The sequence below is a fragment of the Drosophila willistoni genome (genome assembly GCF_018902025.1).
Source record: "Drosophila willistoni isolate 14030-0811.24 chromosome 2R unlocalized genomic scaffold, UCI_dwil_1.1 Seg167, whole genome shotgun sequence".
Taxonomy (NCBI): domain Eukaryota; kingdom Metazoa; phylum Arthropoda; class Insecta; order Diptera; family Drosophilidae; genus Drosophila; species Drosophila willistoni.
Genome location: NW_025814050.1, coordinates 23,025,745 through 23,040,063, shown reverse-complemented (window position 1 = coordinate 23,040,063; position 14,319 = coordinate 23,025,745). Strand labels below are relative to the sequence as shown.

Sequence of the window (14,319 nt, the reverse complement as noted above, 5' to 3'; positions counted from 1 at the left end):
CTAATTCAGCTTTAAATTATCGATAACTAGTTGTCGCCAGCTGTATTTAAAATTTCAGGAAAGATTAGGTATTTTGTTTTTAATAAACTACATGTTAAGGCTTTTATTTAAGACATTTATTTCACTTAATACAAATAACCAGGCGTAGATGTGGACGCACTTGTTCCACTACTACTGTCACCGGTTCCCACTTTTTGAAGCGGCGCTATAGTGGATTTGATATCACGATTCGAAGTCTTTCTTAATTCGGTGGCAGCATGCTGCAGTTGCATAGTGCACTCACTGCTGGCCCCGTTGAGGCTAAGATGGGCGAATTCCTTTTCTAATAGCATTGCCAGAGCTTCGAGCAATTCAACGAAACCCAAAGCCAAAGCAGCACGCCTTATGCGATTCAGTTCTTTATAGAAATGCTGAGTTTTATCGGGCATTTTCTTGGCATGCCGCAAAACTTTTTGCACATCCGATTGCAGACTTGCCTGTCGTATCCACACAACACTACTCTGGGAATAGGAACGTCGCTCAGCGCGTACCGGAAAACTGGCAGTTTCGCCCGGAGCTAGATCTTCGGTAAATCCAAGAAGTTCCAGATCACCCAACCATGGTATAACATTGGTGCCCGGAGGAAGAATGTTTAGCATCAAATTTGATTTCTTCTTTGCATCATTAAATGCATAAATGAAGCCATACCATTTATCAGCCAACTGCACCAAGGCGGCCATGTTCTCCATTTTAAGGGCACCATGCAGTAAAACACAGAATGATTCTTTCTGCTGTTCCATCTGTAGGGGTCCAGAGCTGTGCTTAAGCACAATGGTAACATCAGCGTCGTCACCGCTTTCTCCTGCATCCGCCTCTTTTGAATCTTTCGCGTAGAAATCGCGAATGTCCTGTTCCAGTTTCTCCATCTCATAATTCGGATTATTAATATCCAATTTCGGGGGCTTGGCCACAGCAGCCATGCTACCCGATCGACGACTAGTTGGCTTTTCGCGTTCAAATTTGGGCAGAACCCAGTGGCGACTTAGTATTGCCGGCGAACCAATGTCCGAAAGGGCTAGAAATCCGCGGACTTCGATGATTGGTTCAATGTGACACAACTTGGGCTCATGTGACGTCGGTGGCCAGAGAAGTACAGGAGTTTCCATTCGAAAATAGCTGCCACATTTTAGGGTAACCTCTGTGGACTTGTAGCTACTTTCGCATAGCCGCTCCACTAGCTCAAAAACAGTAGTGCGCCCCAATTCACTTTTATGACTCCCAGTACTCGGAGCTTCGCCTCCATTACTAGCCCCATCGACTAGTTGTTTGACCGGCTTCGTCGTAAAGAGCTGACCTAAAAAAAAAGAAAAAGTGGTTAAGTTTTACAGTAATCACTGAAATTACAAGACTCACCCTTCAAATGGGCAACGTCAAGCAGTTGCTGGTACACAGTTAGACCACGCGTAAAATAGTGATCCGCATGGAGTCCCAGACACACAATGTTAATATTGTACGCCGCCAGCGTTTTAAGCCAGCCATACTCCGCCTCCGACTCTTTGCCAGTGTAGGCCTCTATGAACCCACTGAGCGATGTACTCCCAAAGCCAAGACCACAGTCGGTGAAAACAACTAATTGCAATATATTCTGGCTACCCCAACTGGCCATTAGTTGAACCACCGTCTGTAGCATGGTTATAAAGCATGCCTTGTCCAATGGCTCAATCTTTTTCACTGCTTGCCGGATTTGCTCATAGTCCCGGGTGAAATCCACTTTGAGTTCGGTAACAGTTGAGAATGAAACAAGAGCCACATGCTCCAGTTTGCCAGCTGCAGTCAAATTATCCAAAAGGTTCTGTATGCCCTTGACAGCCAAGGATTGATATGTGTGCTCATTTCGTCCGGGAATGGGACGAATCATGGACAGCGAAGCATCCAACGCTATAATTGTTGGCATTTTGTGTTTTTGCTCCAATTCCTCTCATTAAATTTGGCAATCGTTTTAGCTGCTTCTGGATTTCCACAAAACAAAAATACAACAAAAAAAAACAAACACAAACACCCCCTATTAGCGAGAATTCGTCTGACTTTATACACCGTGAGAAACGGGTTCTGATACTGCAAAAGGTGCAGTTTTCTCTTTCATATTTTGTATGCCCTTCATGATCTAATGTAAATATATAAATAATGAAATATAATATTAATGTAAATATAAATATATGAAAAACATACATAAAATATTTTTCTCAGTGCAGAATTCGCCAAGCCGTTAAAAATTGCCATCAAATCTATGTGCGTAAAGTTAGCCACACTGTTAATGCCGAGTTATCCACAACCCTCTGTTAACCCACTGTTAAGTTTTTTGCATTTTTGATTTTCAATTTTTCAGCTATTTAGTAACTATTTTAAATGAAATAAAGTTTAATATGCTAAAAAATATATCAATCTATTGTTTTTATTCACTTTTGGAGGATTTTGAGCATTCTATATATTTACAATTTGTCCATGAAAATGGGCATTTTACGTATTCGTTCAGCACAGCTCCAAAGGCACAGCTCAATGACAATGAAATGCCAGAATTTTCCCCAATTATTCATTATAATCCCCAAGAAATTTCAATGAAAACGTGTGAACGGTTTTCGAGAAAATTGCATTTTTGTTGACCACCCATGTTTTTCCCCATACAAAATATGCCAGAAATATGCGCCGACTTTGGCGGGAATGCACACTTTTCCAAGAACACAGCTCAATGGACATTGAATGCCAGAATGATCAGTGGACTTTCAGGAATATGTGCATAGAATTTTATTCAGAATGTGTGAAAGGTTTTCAAGAAATATGTAAAAATATATGGGTACCTCAATGAAATAAATATTTTTTGTGCAAAGCCAATTCGCCTCAATTTTCTTCTTCTTCCCCTTTTTATATCCCCATACAAAATATGTCAAAAATTGCGCCGACTTTGGCGAGAATGCACACTTTTCCAAGAACACAGCTCAATGGACATTGAATGCCAGAATGATCAATGGACTTTAAGGAATATGTGCATAGAATTTTATTGGGAATGTGTGAAAGGTTTTCGAGAAATATGCATAAATATATAGGCGCCTCGAAGAAATAAATTTCGCTTCAGCAATGGCAATTCGCCGCTCTGTTTTCATGCTCGCGGCTCATTTGAGACTCGCGGCTCGTTTTGAGACTCGCGGCTCGTTTTGAGACTCGCGGCTCATTTTGAGACTCGCGGCTCAATTTGATATTCGCCGCTCAGCTCTCTTCTTCTTCCCCCTTATTATATCCCCATACAAAATATGCCAGAAATATGCGCCGACTTTGGCGAGAATGCACACTTTTCCAAGAACACAGCTCAATGGACATTGAATGCCAGAATGATCAATGGACTTTCAGAAATATGTGCATAGAATTTTATTCAGAACGTGTGAAAGGTTTTCGAGAAATATGCATAAATGTAAGGGTATATATTTGTTCAGCAAAGGCAGGTTGCCGTTCAGTTTTGAATTTCGCCTTTCCATATGGTGGAATAGGGGGATCAGGCACATATGGTGCCGATGAAATATTGGGTTTTGCACTGTGGTACACGTGTGGTAATAAAAACATTTTGATGTTTTCTTAGTAATAATATTAGATATATTTATGTAGGCTTTCTTAAAAATATGAATAAACTTAATGAAATATGTAATTTTTAAATTTGTCTTTCTCATTTAAAGGAGAATTGTAGTGATGTTTACATACATATATGTATGTTCGTGGAACTGCAAGCAAATTTGTTGTAAACAAATGAGACTTGAACCATTGTATCATTCTGGTAGTTTGTTCTCGTTGTTTATTTAAATTATTAATAAAACAAATTCATTCGCACTTTTACAAAAAAGCAAAAACAACTTTCTTAATTACGAGAAAGAAATTAGAAGCATAGAAAGAAATTTTGAATAATAAAAAAAAAACTCTCCTCCGCTAGGATTCGAACCTCTACCTATTTTATATATGCATATGAAAAAGATGCAAGTTACAAATTAAAATTATAAAACCTCCACTAGGATTCGAACCCGTATGTATTTTATATATACGTGTCATATACATGCTCCCCATATACTTTTTTTGGCTTAATTTTAATTTTTTGTTTTGTAAATTTATAAATATATATGTATTGATACTGACACTATTTGATTTTTGTCATATCCTTTAAAATAAACATAAGAAAAAAAAAAAAATAGACAAAAAAAAAAACCCACGTGCGGGTTCCAAACCTAAACCGGGTAAAAAAAATTCCGAAAAAAAATTTCAGCCCGATAGCTCTTAAGACGGGTGAGTCAAACGCATTCGCACAGACGGACGGACGGACGGACAGACGGTTATGGCTATATCAACTCAGCTTCTCATGGTGATCAAGAATATATATACTTTATGGGGTCGGAAACGTCTCCTTCTGTGCGTTACAAACATCTGACCAATTTTATAATACCCTCTGCAAGGGTATAAAAAGTATATGGGGAGCATGTATATGATACGTATATATAAAATACATACGGGTTCGAATCCTAGTGGAGGTTTTATAATTTTAATTTGTAACTTGCATCTTTTTCATATGCATATATAAAATAGGTAGAGGTTCGAATCCTAGCGGAGGAGAGTTTTTTTTTTATTATTCAAAATTTCTTTCTATGCTTCTAATTTCTTTCTCGTAATTAAGAAAGTTGTTTTTGCTTTTTTGTAAAAGTGCGAATGAATTTGTTTTATTAATAATTTAAATAAACAACGAGAACAAACTACCAGAATGATACAATGGTTCAAGTCTCATTTGTTTACAACAAATTTGCTTGCAGTTCCACGAACATACATATATGTATGTAAACATCACTACAATTCTCCTTTAAATGAGAAAGACAAATTTAAAAATTACATATTTCATTAAGTTTATTCATATTTTTAAGAAAGCCTACATAAATATATCTAATATTATTACTAAGAAAACATCAAAATGTTTTTATTACCACACGTGTACCACAGTGCAAAACCCAATATTTCATCGGCACCATATGTGCCTGATCCCCCTATTCCACCATATGGAAAGGCGAAATTCAAAACTGAACGGCAACCTGCCTTTGCTGAACAAATATATACCCTTACATTTATGCATATTTCTCGAAAACCTTTCACACGTTCTGAATAAAATTCTATGCACATATTTCTGAAAGTCCATTGATCATTCTGGCATTCAATGTCCATTGAGCTGTGTTCTTGGAAAAGTGTGCATTCTCGCCAAAGTCGGCGCATATTTCTGGCATATTTTGTATGGGGATATAATAAGGGGGAAGAAGAAGAGAGCTGAGCGGCGAATATCAAATTGAGCCGCGAGTCTCAAAATGAGCCGCGAGTCTCAAAACGAGCCGCGAGTCTCAAAACGAGCCGCGAGTCTCAAATGAGCCGCGAGCATGAAAACAGAGCGGCGAATTGCCATTGCTGAAGCGAAATTTATTTCTTCGAGGCGCCTATATATTTATGCATATTTCTCGAAAACCTTTCACACATTCCCAATAAAATTCTATGCACATATTCCTTAAAGTCCATTGATCATTCTGGCATTCAATGTCCATTGAGCTGTGTTCTTGGAAAAGTGTGCATTCTCGCCAAAGTCGGCGCAATTTTTGACATATTTTGTATGGGGATATAAAAAGGGGAAGAAGAAGAAAATTGAGGCGAATTGGCTTTGCACAAAAAATATTTATTTCATTGAGGTACCCATATATTTTTACATATTTCTTGAAAACCTTTCACACATTCTGAATAAAATTCTATGCACATATTCCTGAAAGTCCACTGATCATTCTGGCATTCAATGTCCATTGAGCTGTGTTCTTGGAAAAGTGTGCATTCCCGCCAAAGTCGGCGCATATTTCTGGCATATTTTGTATGGGGAAAAACATGGGTGGTCAACAAAAATGCAATTTTCTCGAAAACCGTTCACACGTTTTCATTGAAATTTCTTGGGGATTATAATGAATAATTGGGGAAAATTCTGGCATTTCATTGTCATTGAGCTGTGCCTTTGGAGCTGTGCTGAACGAATACGTAAAATGCCCATTTTCATGGACAAATTGTAAATATATAGAATGCTCAAAATCCTCCAAAAGTGAATAAAAACAATAGATTGATATATTTTTTAGCATATTAAACTTTATTTCATTTAAAATAGTTACTAAATAGCTGAAAAATTGAAAATCAAAAATGCAAAAAACTTAACAGTGGGTTAACAGAGGGTTGTGGATAACTCGGCATTAACAGTGTGGCTAACTTTACGCACATATCAAATCTTGCCGTAACTTTTTGCCCTCTCGCCGTGCAACAGTGCTGCCAATGTGTTTTGGGAAAATAATCGATAGGTTGGTAAGCATATAGTCGAGCGGCGTCTTCTTATCGAATTATTTAAAATTATTAGGCGGGAAAGGCAACGCCGCAAGTTTAGATTGAAATAAAATCATTTAAAAGATACAATACGATTTTCCAAGAAAATGGAGCCACAAGTGCAAGCTAAAAGATACTGCGGCCTGGGCATTCATGAACTTACTGCGCCAAACAGAACGATAGAGGATAACTGGATGCTTAAGTTAGCCAAACGGCTCAATGAGGAATTCCGGCCAAGGACTTTAATCTGCGGCATCGGTTTGGTCACATTGAAGAGAGCGTATAAAAAAAAACTCAAAAGCGCCGTCCGCCAATTTAAACAGCGGCAAAAAACAAACGGAAATAGTCAAAGGGCAGATCCAGTTAACTGGGCCCCATATGGACATCTATTTGGCTGGCACCACCGGCGGCTAAGCCATCGAATCCAAGGCTCAACTTAGGAAACTTAATTTGAGAACCTCTTTGAGAGAGAGCTTTATGGAATCCGATTTTTTGTCTCCGTTTTACATTTATTTTTATATTTCAAATTATGCTGGATAATAATTTATTAATTTAATGTTACGTCTTAAAGTAGAGTAAAACGCTCGAACCCAAACTAAGAAAACAGTGTTGACTAAAAACTTTAATAACAATCAAATTGCGGCAAATTTCAAACTAAGCTTAAATTTTGCAACAAAATTTACACTGTTAATGCATCCATTTTGCACTTCCATTACCGTTTAGAAATTCTGCGGGATGTTTCAAGTATTTGCTTAGAACAATTGATTAAAACGTAACAAATTGTCATTCAATTGGCTTGATTTAACCGCCAGATACAAAAGCCTTAAGATTGTCACACCCTTATAAACAAATGTCATGCCTTGCATTCAATAGTATTGTATTAAAATAAATTGAATTTTGATTCAATTGCGCTTTCTATGCCTAATATGCGGGAAAGAAAGCCGCTCTGCATATGTGAGCAATACGCTCTTTTAATTACATTTAATTAAAAACATCTCATAGAGCACCAATACGTTATTCGGAGTCGATCTCTTCACCGATCAAGGCGCCACCAATTATATTTCATTCAGTGTTCTCAGCTCGAGCAGTGAAGACGTGTCGCATGTCCCGATCTTATAAAGTGTTAAAGAAAATTTAAGAAAAAGTGTTTCTTCAGTGTTAAACGTCAAAAGGAAGACAATTACATACTATTCAAAAAGGTAGTACATCTAATATTCCCAGACTTTATGCAAATACCATTAATTTTTTCATTAAATTTGTTAGTAAATTTATAATAACTTTACTTACTAACGTACCAGAAATCAAAATTTATCAACCTTTAACCCAAATAAGTCAGCTACACAGATAAGGACATTGTGTTTTGTTTTGGGACCACAGCAAAAAAAAAAAAAAGCAGAAATTCGCGTGCTAATGAACGTAATTAAATTTTCCCTTTACATATTTATGACCCAATTTTGTTTTTTATTTCCATACTCTCCCTCCATAAATAAGAAAGAAAATATACAAACAAAACAAAACTGGTCCACACAATAAAATCGGTGAAGAAAAATTCGCGTCATTTGCTTATCATCGTCTCTTTTATACATACTTATGTATATATAGAACGCATCTACGAGGTCTAATTATATGTAATGCAATGCAATTTCCTTTTCGATTTATGATTGACTGGCGGGTGTGGGTGGGGGTTGGCGGGGTAAGGGGGTCCGGCTTCGCAACAAGGAACAAATGGTCATTGCATTGTTTGCTTAAAAACTTTTTGTTTTAATCTCTCATGCCAATCCATTGGCATCTCTCCAGAAGTTTGTTTGTTCCCGTTGCATTGCGATGCAATAAATTTGCTGATCTGCTGTTTATCCATCGGTATAGTGTTTATTATAAACAAATTCCTTTGTAGTTATAACAAAACCCATTTTGCCTGTGGTTAATAATAAGCAATAAATTGAAACATTTGTACGTCGCCATATCAATTTATTTTGTCAGCCTTCATTGATTCGCTGTTTCCGCTCATTTTTTTTTTTTACTTAAAGATCGATCACGCGTATTTTGCTAGGATTTGTCTACTAATTGCTGATCATCAGTATCCAAAGAGGAAGACCACCACGCATAATCATAATGTTGACAATGAGAAGTGGGAGAACTAATTTAATGCTTTTAGCTATCATTGCCTTGGGACTTTGTCAAACTATCACAGCATCGCCGGTCACGTAAGTACATCATTTGAAATGAATATAGGCGATCTATACTGTAGTATACAGTAAAATAATATACCATACTATAGTTTTAATAGAGATATAACTAAAACTCTTATTAAAGTCAAATAGAATCATTCAGATGTTTTTTATAAATTACTACTTATATCCATTTACTTTAGTTAAAGATGATAACTTAATTTAAAATTAATTGATTCTATGAGTCAATGTCCATGATCGCCCCCTCAAACTTGTAATAGTGGAACAAGTTTGAAATAGATGCCTTTAAAAATGGATATTCGGCGATTTTAAAAAATTGGACTCTATAAAATGCGTAATAATTTGTTGTTTTCTTCCAAACAGGAATAATATTGGCGATTATTTTTGAAAACAGTTTAATAACAAAATTTTAGATAAACACAATTCAAAGTAAACATCAAAATGGAATAAGTTATGTTTTGTATTATTATAAAATGTTGGGAAAACTTTGAATATATATATTCTTTTATATTTGTGCAGTTCATTCATAACATCCAGTATTCTCCGACCCCCAATGGGTTCTGAAACGGAAATCATTCTTCCAAGTGCTCATCAAAATCTTGACACATTTCAAACAAATGTTGGCACTTTGGTTTTATATCTAATTTAGACACATAAAGTAGTTTTTCTTCTTTTTGTTTTTGGGTTAGCCAAGTGCACAAGACATCAAATAGGCGCCTCTATTTCCAGCCATAGGTCTCGCTTTTATTATATGGGCCCCACCCCATATGGTCATATGCCCATGCTATACAAATCCATATGCACTCCAATACCAACTCCAATTCCAACTTCTTCTCTGTGCACTGCCAAAACTAATGACTATTTTGCCTGCCCCTTCAAAAGAACCGAAGCTGTTGTTGATGTGTCCCGTTCGTTCATCTGTCGGTTTGGTTGTTTATTTTTGTCCCGAGAATGTTTTTACTGCAACATCAACAACAACAACAACAACAAGAATAACAATCACTCAACTGCATGCAAATGGGATGCAGATGCAGATGTTGTCTAACATTGCCCGGCACTTAAAGTGGGAAAGAGCGAAAGACATATATGTATATTCTCCCTCGGAGTTCTAACTTAAATGCATTTCACATAAAAACAGAAATTAAAAGGGTTTCTGACCCTGACGACGATGGGCCTGGCACTTCCACAGAATCACCATCAAAAGATGCCTGATTGCCGCCTGATGATGTAATGATGAGGGCCTAGTGCGGTAGAGAATGATTAATGATCCACACTGAAGCTAATTTTAAGCATACTCCCTCTATTGAACTATTGAATCCCCTTCTTCTGATTTCCAGCAATGAGGAACTTCGCGGCACAATTCAATCTCTGATCTATTCATACAATCAGCTAGACAATAAACTGGAACGACATGAACATCGCGAACGTGCTTTGGGTGAGATAATGAAAAAGGCTATGCAATCGCTGCAAAAGGGACAAAAAAGTTTAGAGCCCATAAATGGGATATTCGGACGTCTGGATGAACGTGTCAGTCAGATTGAGACAATGCTTATAACCGTGAGTAACCTAAAACAGTAACAGGAAACTCTTTAAAATAGAACCATTCTTCATTTCCCATTGCCCCACAAAACAGCAAGAGGAAAAGTATAATGCTCAGTCGGAGAAATTCAATCAGGCCATGGAACACATGTTCAAATGGATGCGTGAGAATGACGAATGTTTCAAAAATCCACCAGGCAATCCCCAGCCGGCTACTGCACCAGCCGCCAGCGGCTTGCCCAAAGAGTTTATCGAGGACCAACAGCAAATCAATAAACAAGTTTTGGATGAACTCAAAAAACTTTCCACTCAGGTTACTAATCTCTTGGATAGCAATAAACAATCTGCACTTAAGAATGAACAAGGTTTCGAAAAGATGCCAAAGACAAGTGATCTGCTGTCCCAAATCGAGGCAAAACTGCAGGAACATAAGGCTGCTGCCGCTGTGACCACAGCTGCTCCTCCGGTCAAGAATAATGAGTTTGAATCACAACTTATGCAGCGTCTAACTGCTTTGAGCACTGATTTGGCCGATTTGCGAAATGCTCCGCCACCATCGACACCTGCTCCATCACTTGCCATTGCTGGTCTCAATGAACAGGACAAGGCCTACATTCAGGAACTAAACAATGAGACACTAAATGCCTTGGCAGCCCTGAAAAGTGAGACTGTTGCGGCTCAGACAACAGGTAGGTAGACTTTAAGATGTTTATAATTTTAATCGGTTTACTTAGGTATATTTAAATTCATATTGTTTTTAACAAGCTGTGACTATTTAATACTTCAAATCTAAGATTTCCTTTTCCAATTTTATTACTCTTTAATTACGTGTTCACTTTAGTCACATTATTCCACGTATAGTGTAAAATTCCGTTAGGCTTATCAGCTTTAAAAAGCTGACTCAGGTTATGATTATCCAACTAAAACTTATCAAACAAAAATAATTCAATTACATTGTTTGCCTTTCGACACAATTCAGATTCATAATTAACTAAATTGTATAAATGTGGCTATAATGGAAGATCAATACCAAATTTGATGGCTACAGCTTTTTCAATCTTGTTAATTAAAATCATAGTCGTTTGATCCTCAAATGGACAATGTTCAACATATATTGAAAGAACATTTCGATTACCTTCAAAAATTGCTATCCATGTTTTTAAATTTGATAAGTTAAAGTATTCAATTCATTTACGAGGTATTAATTTTAAAGTATATACATATATTATACGTAATATATTTTAATATACAATTGTGAGCCCCTTGGATATATTGGAAAAGAAAAATAGATCAACAAACGAATTTTATGTTTAAATTTAAATTTATTTTATTAATAGCATTAGTACAGGATAATTCCTTTTTTTTAAGGAGCGTTAGTTTCTAATGAAATTAGATTTTTGATAATGCTTATCAAAAGGAATACAATAATGAAGTAAAAACTTTTGAAATATTCTATAAAATGACAATGTACTATAAGAACAACCGACAACCATTTAATACCTACTATGTCACGTCCTTTCCAGCTCTGGTCAAAACAACGGAAAAACTGAGCCAAGCCGAGTCAAACATTCAAGGAGACGTTAAGCAATTGTCTGCTGATATGGGTGAACTGAACAAATTCTTTGCGGCGATTAATGCCAGCAATAGCAAACTGAACGATGGCTTCGAGGCAATGGGCAAGTTCAATAACATAATGATGACCAACTCCGAGGTGGTCTTGGACACACAGCGCAAGGTTGAGTTCGGTACATTGCAAATTGTGCAGCGAGTTAGTCAACTGCTGGAAAAACAAGTAGCCGAAATGACGGAATTCCTGAAGGCACGATTCAGTGCCACGGATTTGACCATTGTGAATACCCAGTCGGAAGCCAATCGCAATATTAGTAACCTGCTCGACACTGGTCTCACTCAGGTGTGGCATCGCATCGAGATTATGAGCAGCGAAATAAGCCAAAGCCGGGAGATGCTCTCCCTAATGCAGGCCGGCCACGATGGCTATGTGAATAGCACTTTCAACACAATGATGGGTCTAAGTGGCAAGGTGGAGGAGACAAAGAAACATATGATCGATATGGATGATAATTTAAATTATTTACTTGGCAAATTGACTCTAATGTCCGGAGAGTTTGCCAACATTAAGAAGGGTCTAGCCGATTCACTGGAAGATCTGCGTAATTCTTTCCATTTGCTGCATGAACGTATGCCCACTGGTCCGGGACCGCATAACATTGACAAAAACCAATATCTAACCGATGTCAATTTGTTGTCCAAGCGACATGCACAACCGCAAGGATCTGAGAGCAAATAAAATGAAGCAAGTCAGCTTAAATAAATATACGATATACAGCAATAACCTTAACTTTAGATTCTAAGTCCAACTACATAAACTCACACAAGAATTGATCATATTTCAAAAAGAAATCGTATTATAACATATTGAATTTGAATTAATACTGCTGATATCGGGGGACAAAGTTCGTTCAATTAAATGGAAAATATGAAATGTATTGACAAATGGCTGAAATAAAACATTTGTATGTAAAATAAACTATATTTTCTTTGTTTTGATAAATGATGACCAATAAATGGTATGACTAAATTAATATATAATTAATGGTTCCAAATTATGCACAAGCATAAGCTGCAAAACTTATTTTTTAAATATCGGAAATACATTTCGTTTATTCTTACTTACTTAGCATGAATTTTTACAGATAGGAAAAAAGTAACTAATCAATATTGTACACAGGAGGCGTTTCATTTGCCCCAACGTTGCTCACAGCGAGAATATTTGTACAGCAACTGGGTAAATGAGTGAACATCAAAATAACGTCCACTGGGATGCGTATGGAACTCGGTGAAACGTACATGCCAAGGCAAAAGGCCATACGTGCATGTTTGACGAGCAAATATCAAACCTAATTCCGGTTCTGGAACCACAAAACCCAAACGTTTGCCTAACATTTCACTGATTTGTTCGGTGATCGCTTCCCGACGCTGATCCTGCAATAGGTTTTGCACGAATTCCGTCTTTCGCTGTTGATAGAGCTCACGGCAAACATCAGCTATCAGGGCATGCCCGTCGTTAGCCTTTATTTGATAGAGCTATCGTGAAAGACAGACAAATTAATAGATGTATTTCGGATGGTGATAAGAATAGCCGATTACTTCCGGCTATTGATAAGAGCATTACCTTTAGCTGTTCGAAGTGCGGCGTCCCACCATTTGTGTAGCCGTTGCCATTTAGTTTATAACCATTTTCTTCCTTCTTTGGAACTTTAATTGGAGGCCATGTAAAACGCCCATCTGCTTGCATTTCTCCCACGGCAGCCAAGTCTACGTAACCTTTGTCCTGTTCCCGCCTATCATACACACTCACATGCTGGATACCAACTTTCAAAGCAAATCCAAAAAGACGCGTTAGGAGAACAGCATCGACATAAGCTTCGTTTGGAGCTATCACGAGCACCAAATGTTTTGGCAACTTTGTGCACTCAAAGCGGCAGCGCTCTAACACCGCCCGCTCCGCCCGCTCACGCGCGGCTGTGCTACGCCAATAGTCATATGACCAAAATACAAGTGCATGTAGACGCTGGCGCAGTCGCCATATTAGCTCATACGCGGCCACCAAGAGCAGCAGCAGTCGGCCGATCAGCATACAAATTATTTCATGCATTATGATGCTTTTGGATGTATATGCTCCTGCTCCTAAACCTGTTGTTGTTGTTATCGTCCTTATTGGTAGCAAACATAACCTGCGGCAAGATAGGATAAAAACGGTTTGATTGTCTTCACAGGCAACTCACCCACGTTTGCAGTTAAATCCTCTTTCGGACGTTGTAGTTTTAATTAAACAAACATAGTTTTAGTTCGCTACTCATTGAAATAAATACGTGGTTCTGGCTCTGTTCTACTCTGCCGGAGCCTCACGTTTGTTATCGATTAATTATCGAAGCGTTTACAGGGTGTTGCAATCAGTGTTGCAATTTCAGCTTTTTGCGTGAGAAACTCCAGCTACGGACTGATTAAATAAAGTAGAAAAATTGAATAAAATACAAATATTGGAAATGCAACAATTTTCCTCACAGTTGTAAGCTTACATTTATATGTAAGCAATATATTTTATACATTAAAAAAACTTTGAACTAGTTTTTTCCAATTTGACTTTTTTTTGTCCAATATGTCATCACTGGTT

At 37.4% G+C, this 14,319-nt stretch overlaps 3 protein-coding genes across 4 annotated transcripts; 1 reads left to right on the top strand and 2 right to left on the bottom strand.

Moving 5' to 3' along the window:
- Positions 1 to 101: 101 nt before the first annotated feature.
- LOC6651770 (integrator complex subunit 14) lies at positions 102 to 1,939 on the bottom strand. Its single transcript, XM_002074230.3, has 2 exons — positions 1,393 to 1,939; positions 102 to 1,333 (listed from the first exon to the last, which is right to left on the bottom strand). Exons 1-2 carry the CDS (start codon positions 1,931 to 1,933, stop codon positions 126 to 128), a joined length of 1,749 nt encoding a protein of 582 aa, XP_002074266.2. The 5' UTR covers positions 1,934 to 1,939; the 3' UTR covers positions 102 to 125.
- A 5,532-nt stretch (positions 1,940 to 7,471) lies between these two features.
- LOC6651800 lies at positions 7,472 to 12,672 on the top strand. The gene is made up of 5 exons (XM_002074229.4): positions 7,472 to 7,595; positions 8,424 to 8,600; positions 9,923 to 10,142; positions 10,219 to 10,813; positions 11,648 to 12,672. The coding sequence occupies exons 2-5, from the start codon at positions 8,509 to 8,511 to the stop codon at positions 12,430 to 12,432; spliced, it is 1,692 nt and encodes a 563-aa protein (XP_002074265.2). The 5' UTR covers positions 7,472 to 7,595; positions 8,424 to 8,508; the 3' UTR covers positions 12,433 to 12,672.
- Positions 12,673 to 12,777: 105 nt separating this feature from the next.
- On the bottom strand, positions 12,778 to 14,068 carry LOC6651797 (dehydrodolichyl diphosphate synthase complex subunit NUS1). 2 transcript variants are annotated; one of them, XM_002074228.4, is made up of 3 exons: positions 13,931 to 14,068; positions 13,318 to 13,879; positions 12,778 to 13,229 (listed from the first exon to the last, which is right to left on the bottom strand). In XM_002074228.4, the coding sequence occupies exons 2-3, from the start codon at positions 13,798 to 13,800 to the stop codon at positions 12,882 to 12,884; spliced, it is 831 nt and encodes a 276-aa protein (XP_002074264.1). In that variant the 5' UTR covers positions 13,801 to 13,879; positions 13,931 to 14,068; the 3' UTR covers positions 12,778 to 12,881. The 2 variants fall into 2 exon arrangements, with proteins under 2 accessions (XP_002074264.1, XP_015032087.1); XM_015176601.3 differs by having other exon boundaries at positions 13,935 to 14,068.
- Positions 14,069 to 14,319: the final 251 nt, after the last annotated feature.

Excerpts from the sequence above, each read along its gene's own strand:
- LOC6651770 (XM_002074230.3), bottom strand. The coding sequence starts at position 1,933 with ATGCCAACAATTATAGCGTTGGATGCTTCGCTGTCCATGATTCGTCCC. Across the intron at positions 1,334-1,392 it reads TGACGTTGCCCATTTGAAGG|GTCAGCTCTTTACGACGAAG; the intron begins GTGAGTCTTGTA and ends CTTTTTTTTTAG.
- LOC6651800 (XM_002074229.4), top strand. The coding sequence starts at position 8,509 with ATGTTGACAATGAGAAGTGGGAGAACTAATTTAATGCTTTTAGCTATC. Across the intron at positions 8,601-9,922 it reads ATCACAGCATCGCCGGTCAC|CAATGAGGAACTTCGCGGCA; the intron begins GTAAGTACATCA and ends TCTGATTTCCAG. Across the intron at positions 10,143-10,218 it reads TTGAGACAATGCTTATAACC|CAAGAGGAAAAGTATAATGC; the intron begins GTGAGTAACCTA and ends CCCACAAAACAG.
- LOC6651797 (XM_002074228.4), bottom strand. The coding sequence starts at position 13,800 with ATGCATGAAATAATTTGTATGCTGATCGGCCGACTGCTGCTGCTCTTG. Across the intron at positions 13,230-13,317 it reads CGCACTTCGAACAGCTAAAG|CTCTATCAAATAAAGGCTAA; the intron begins GTAATGCTCTTA and ends CTTTCACGATAG.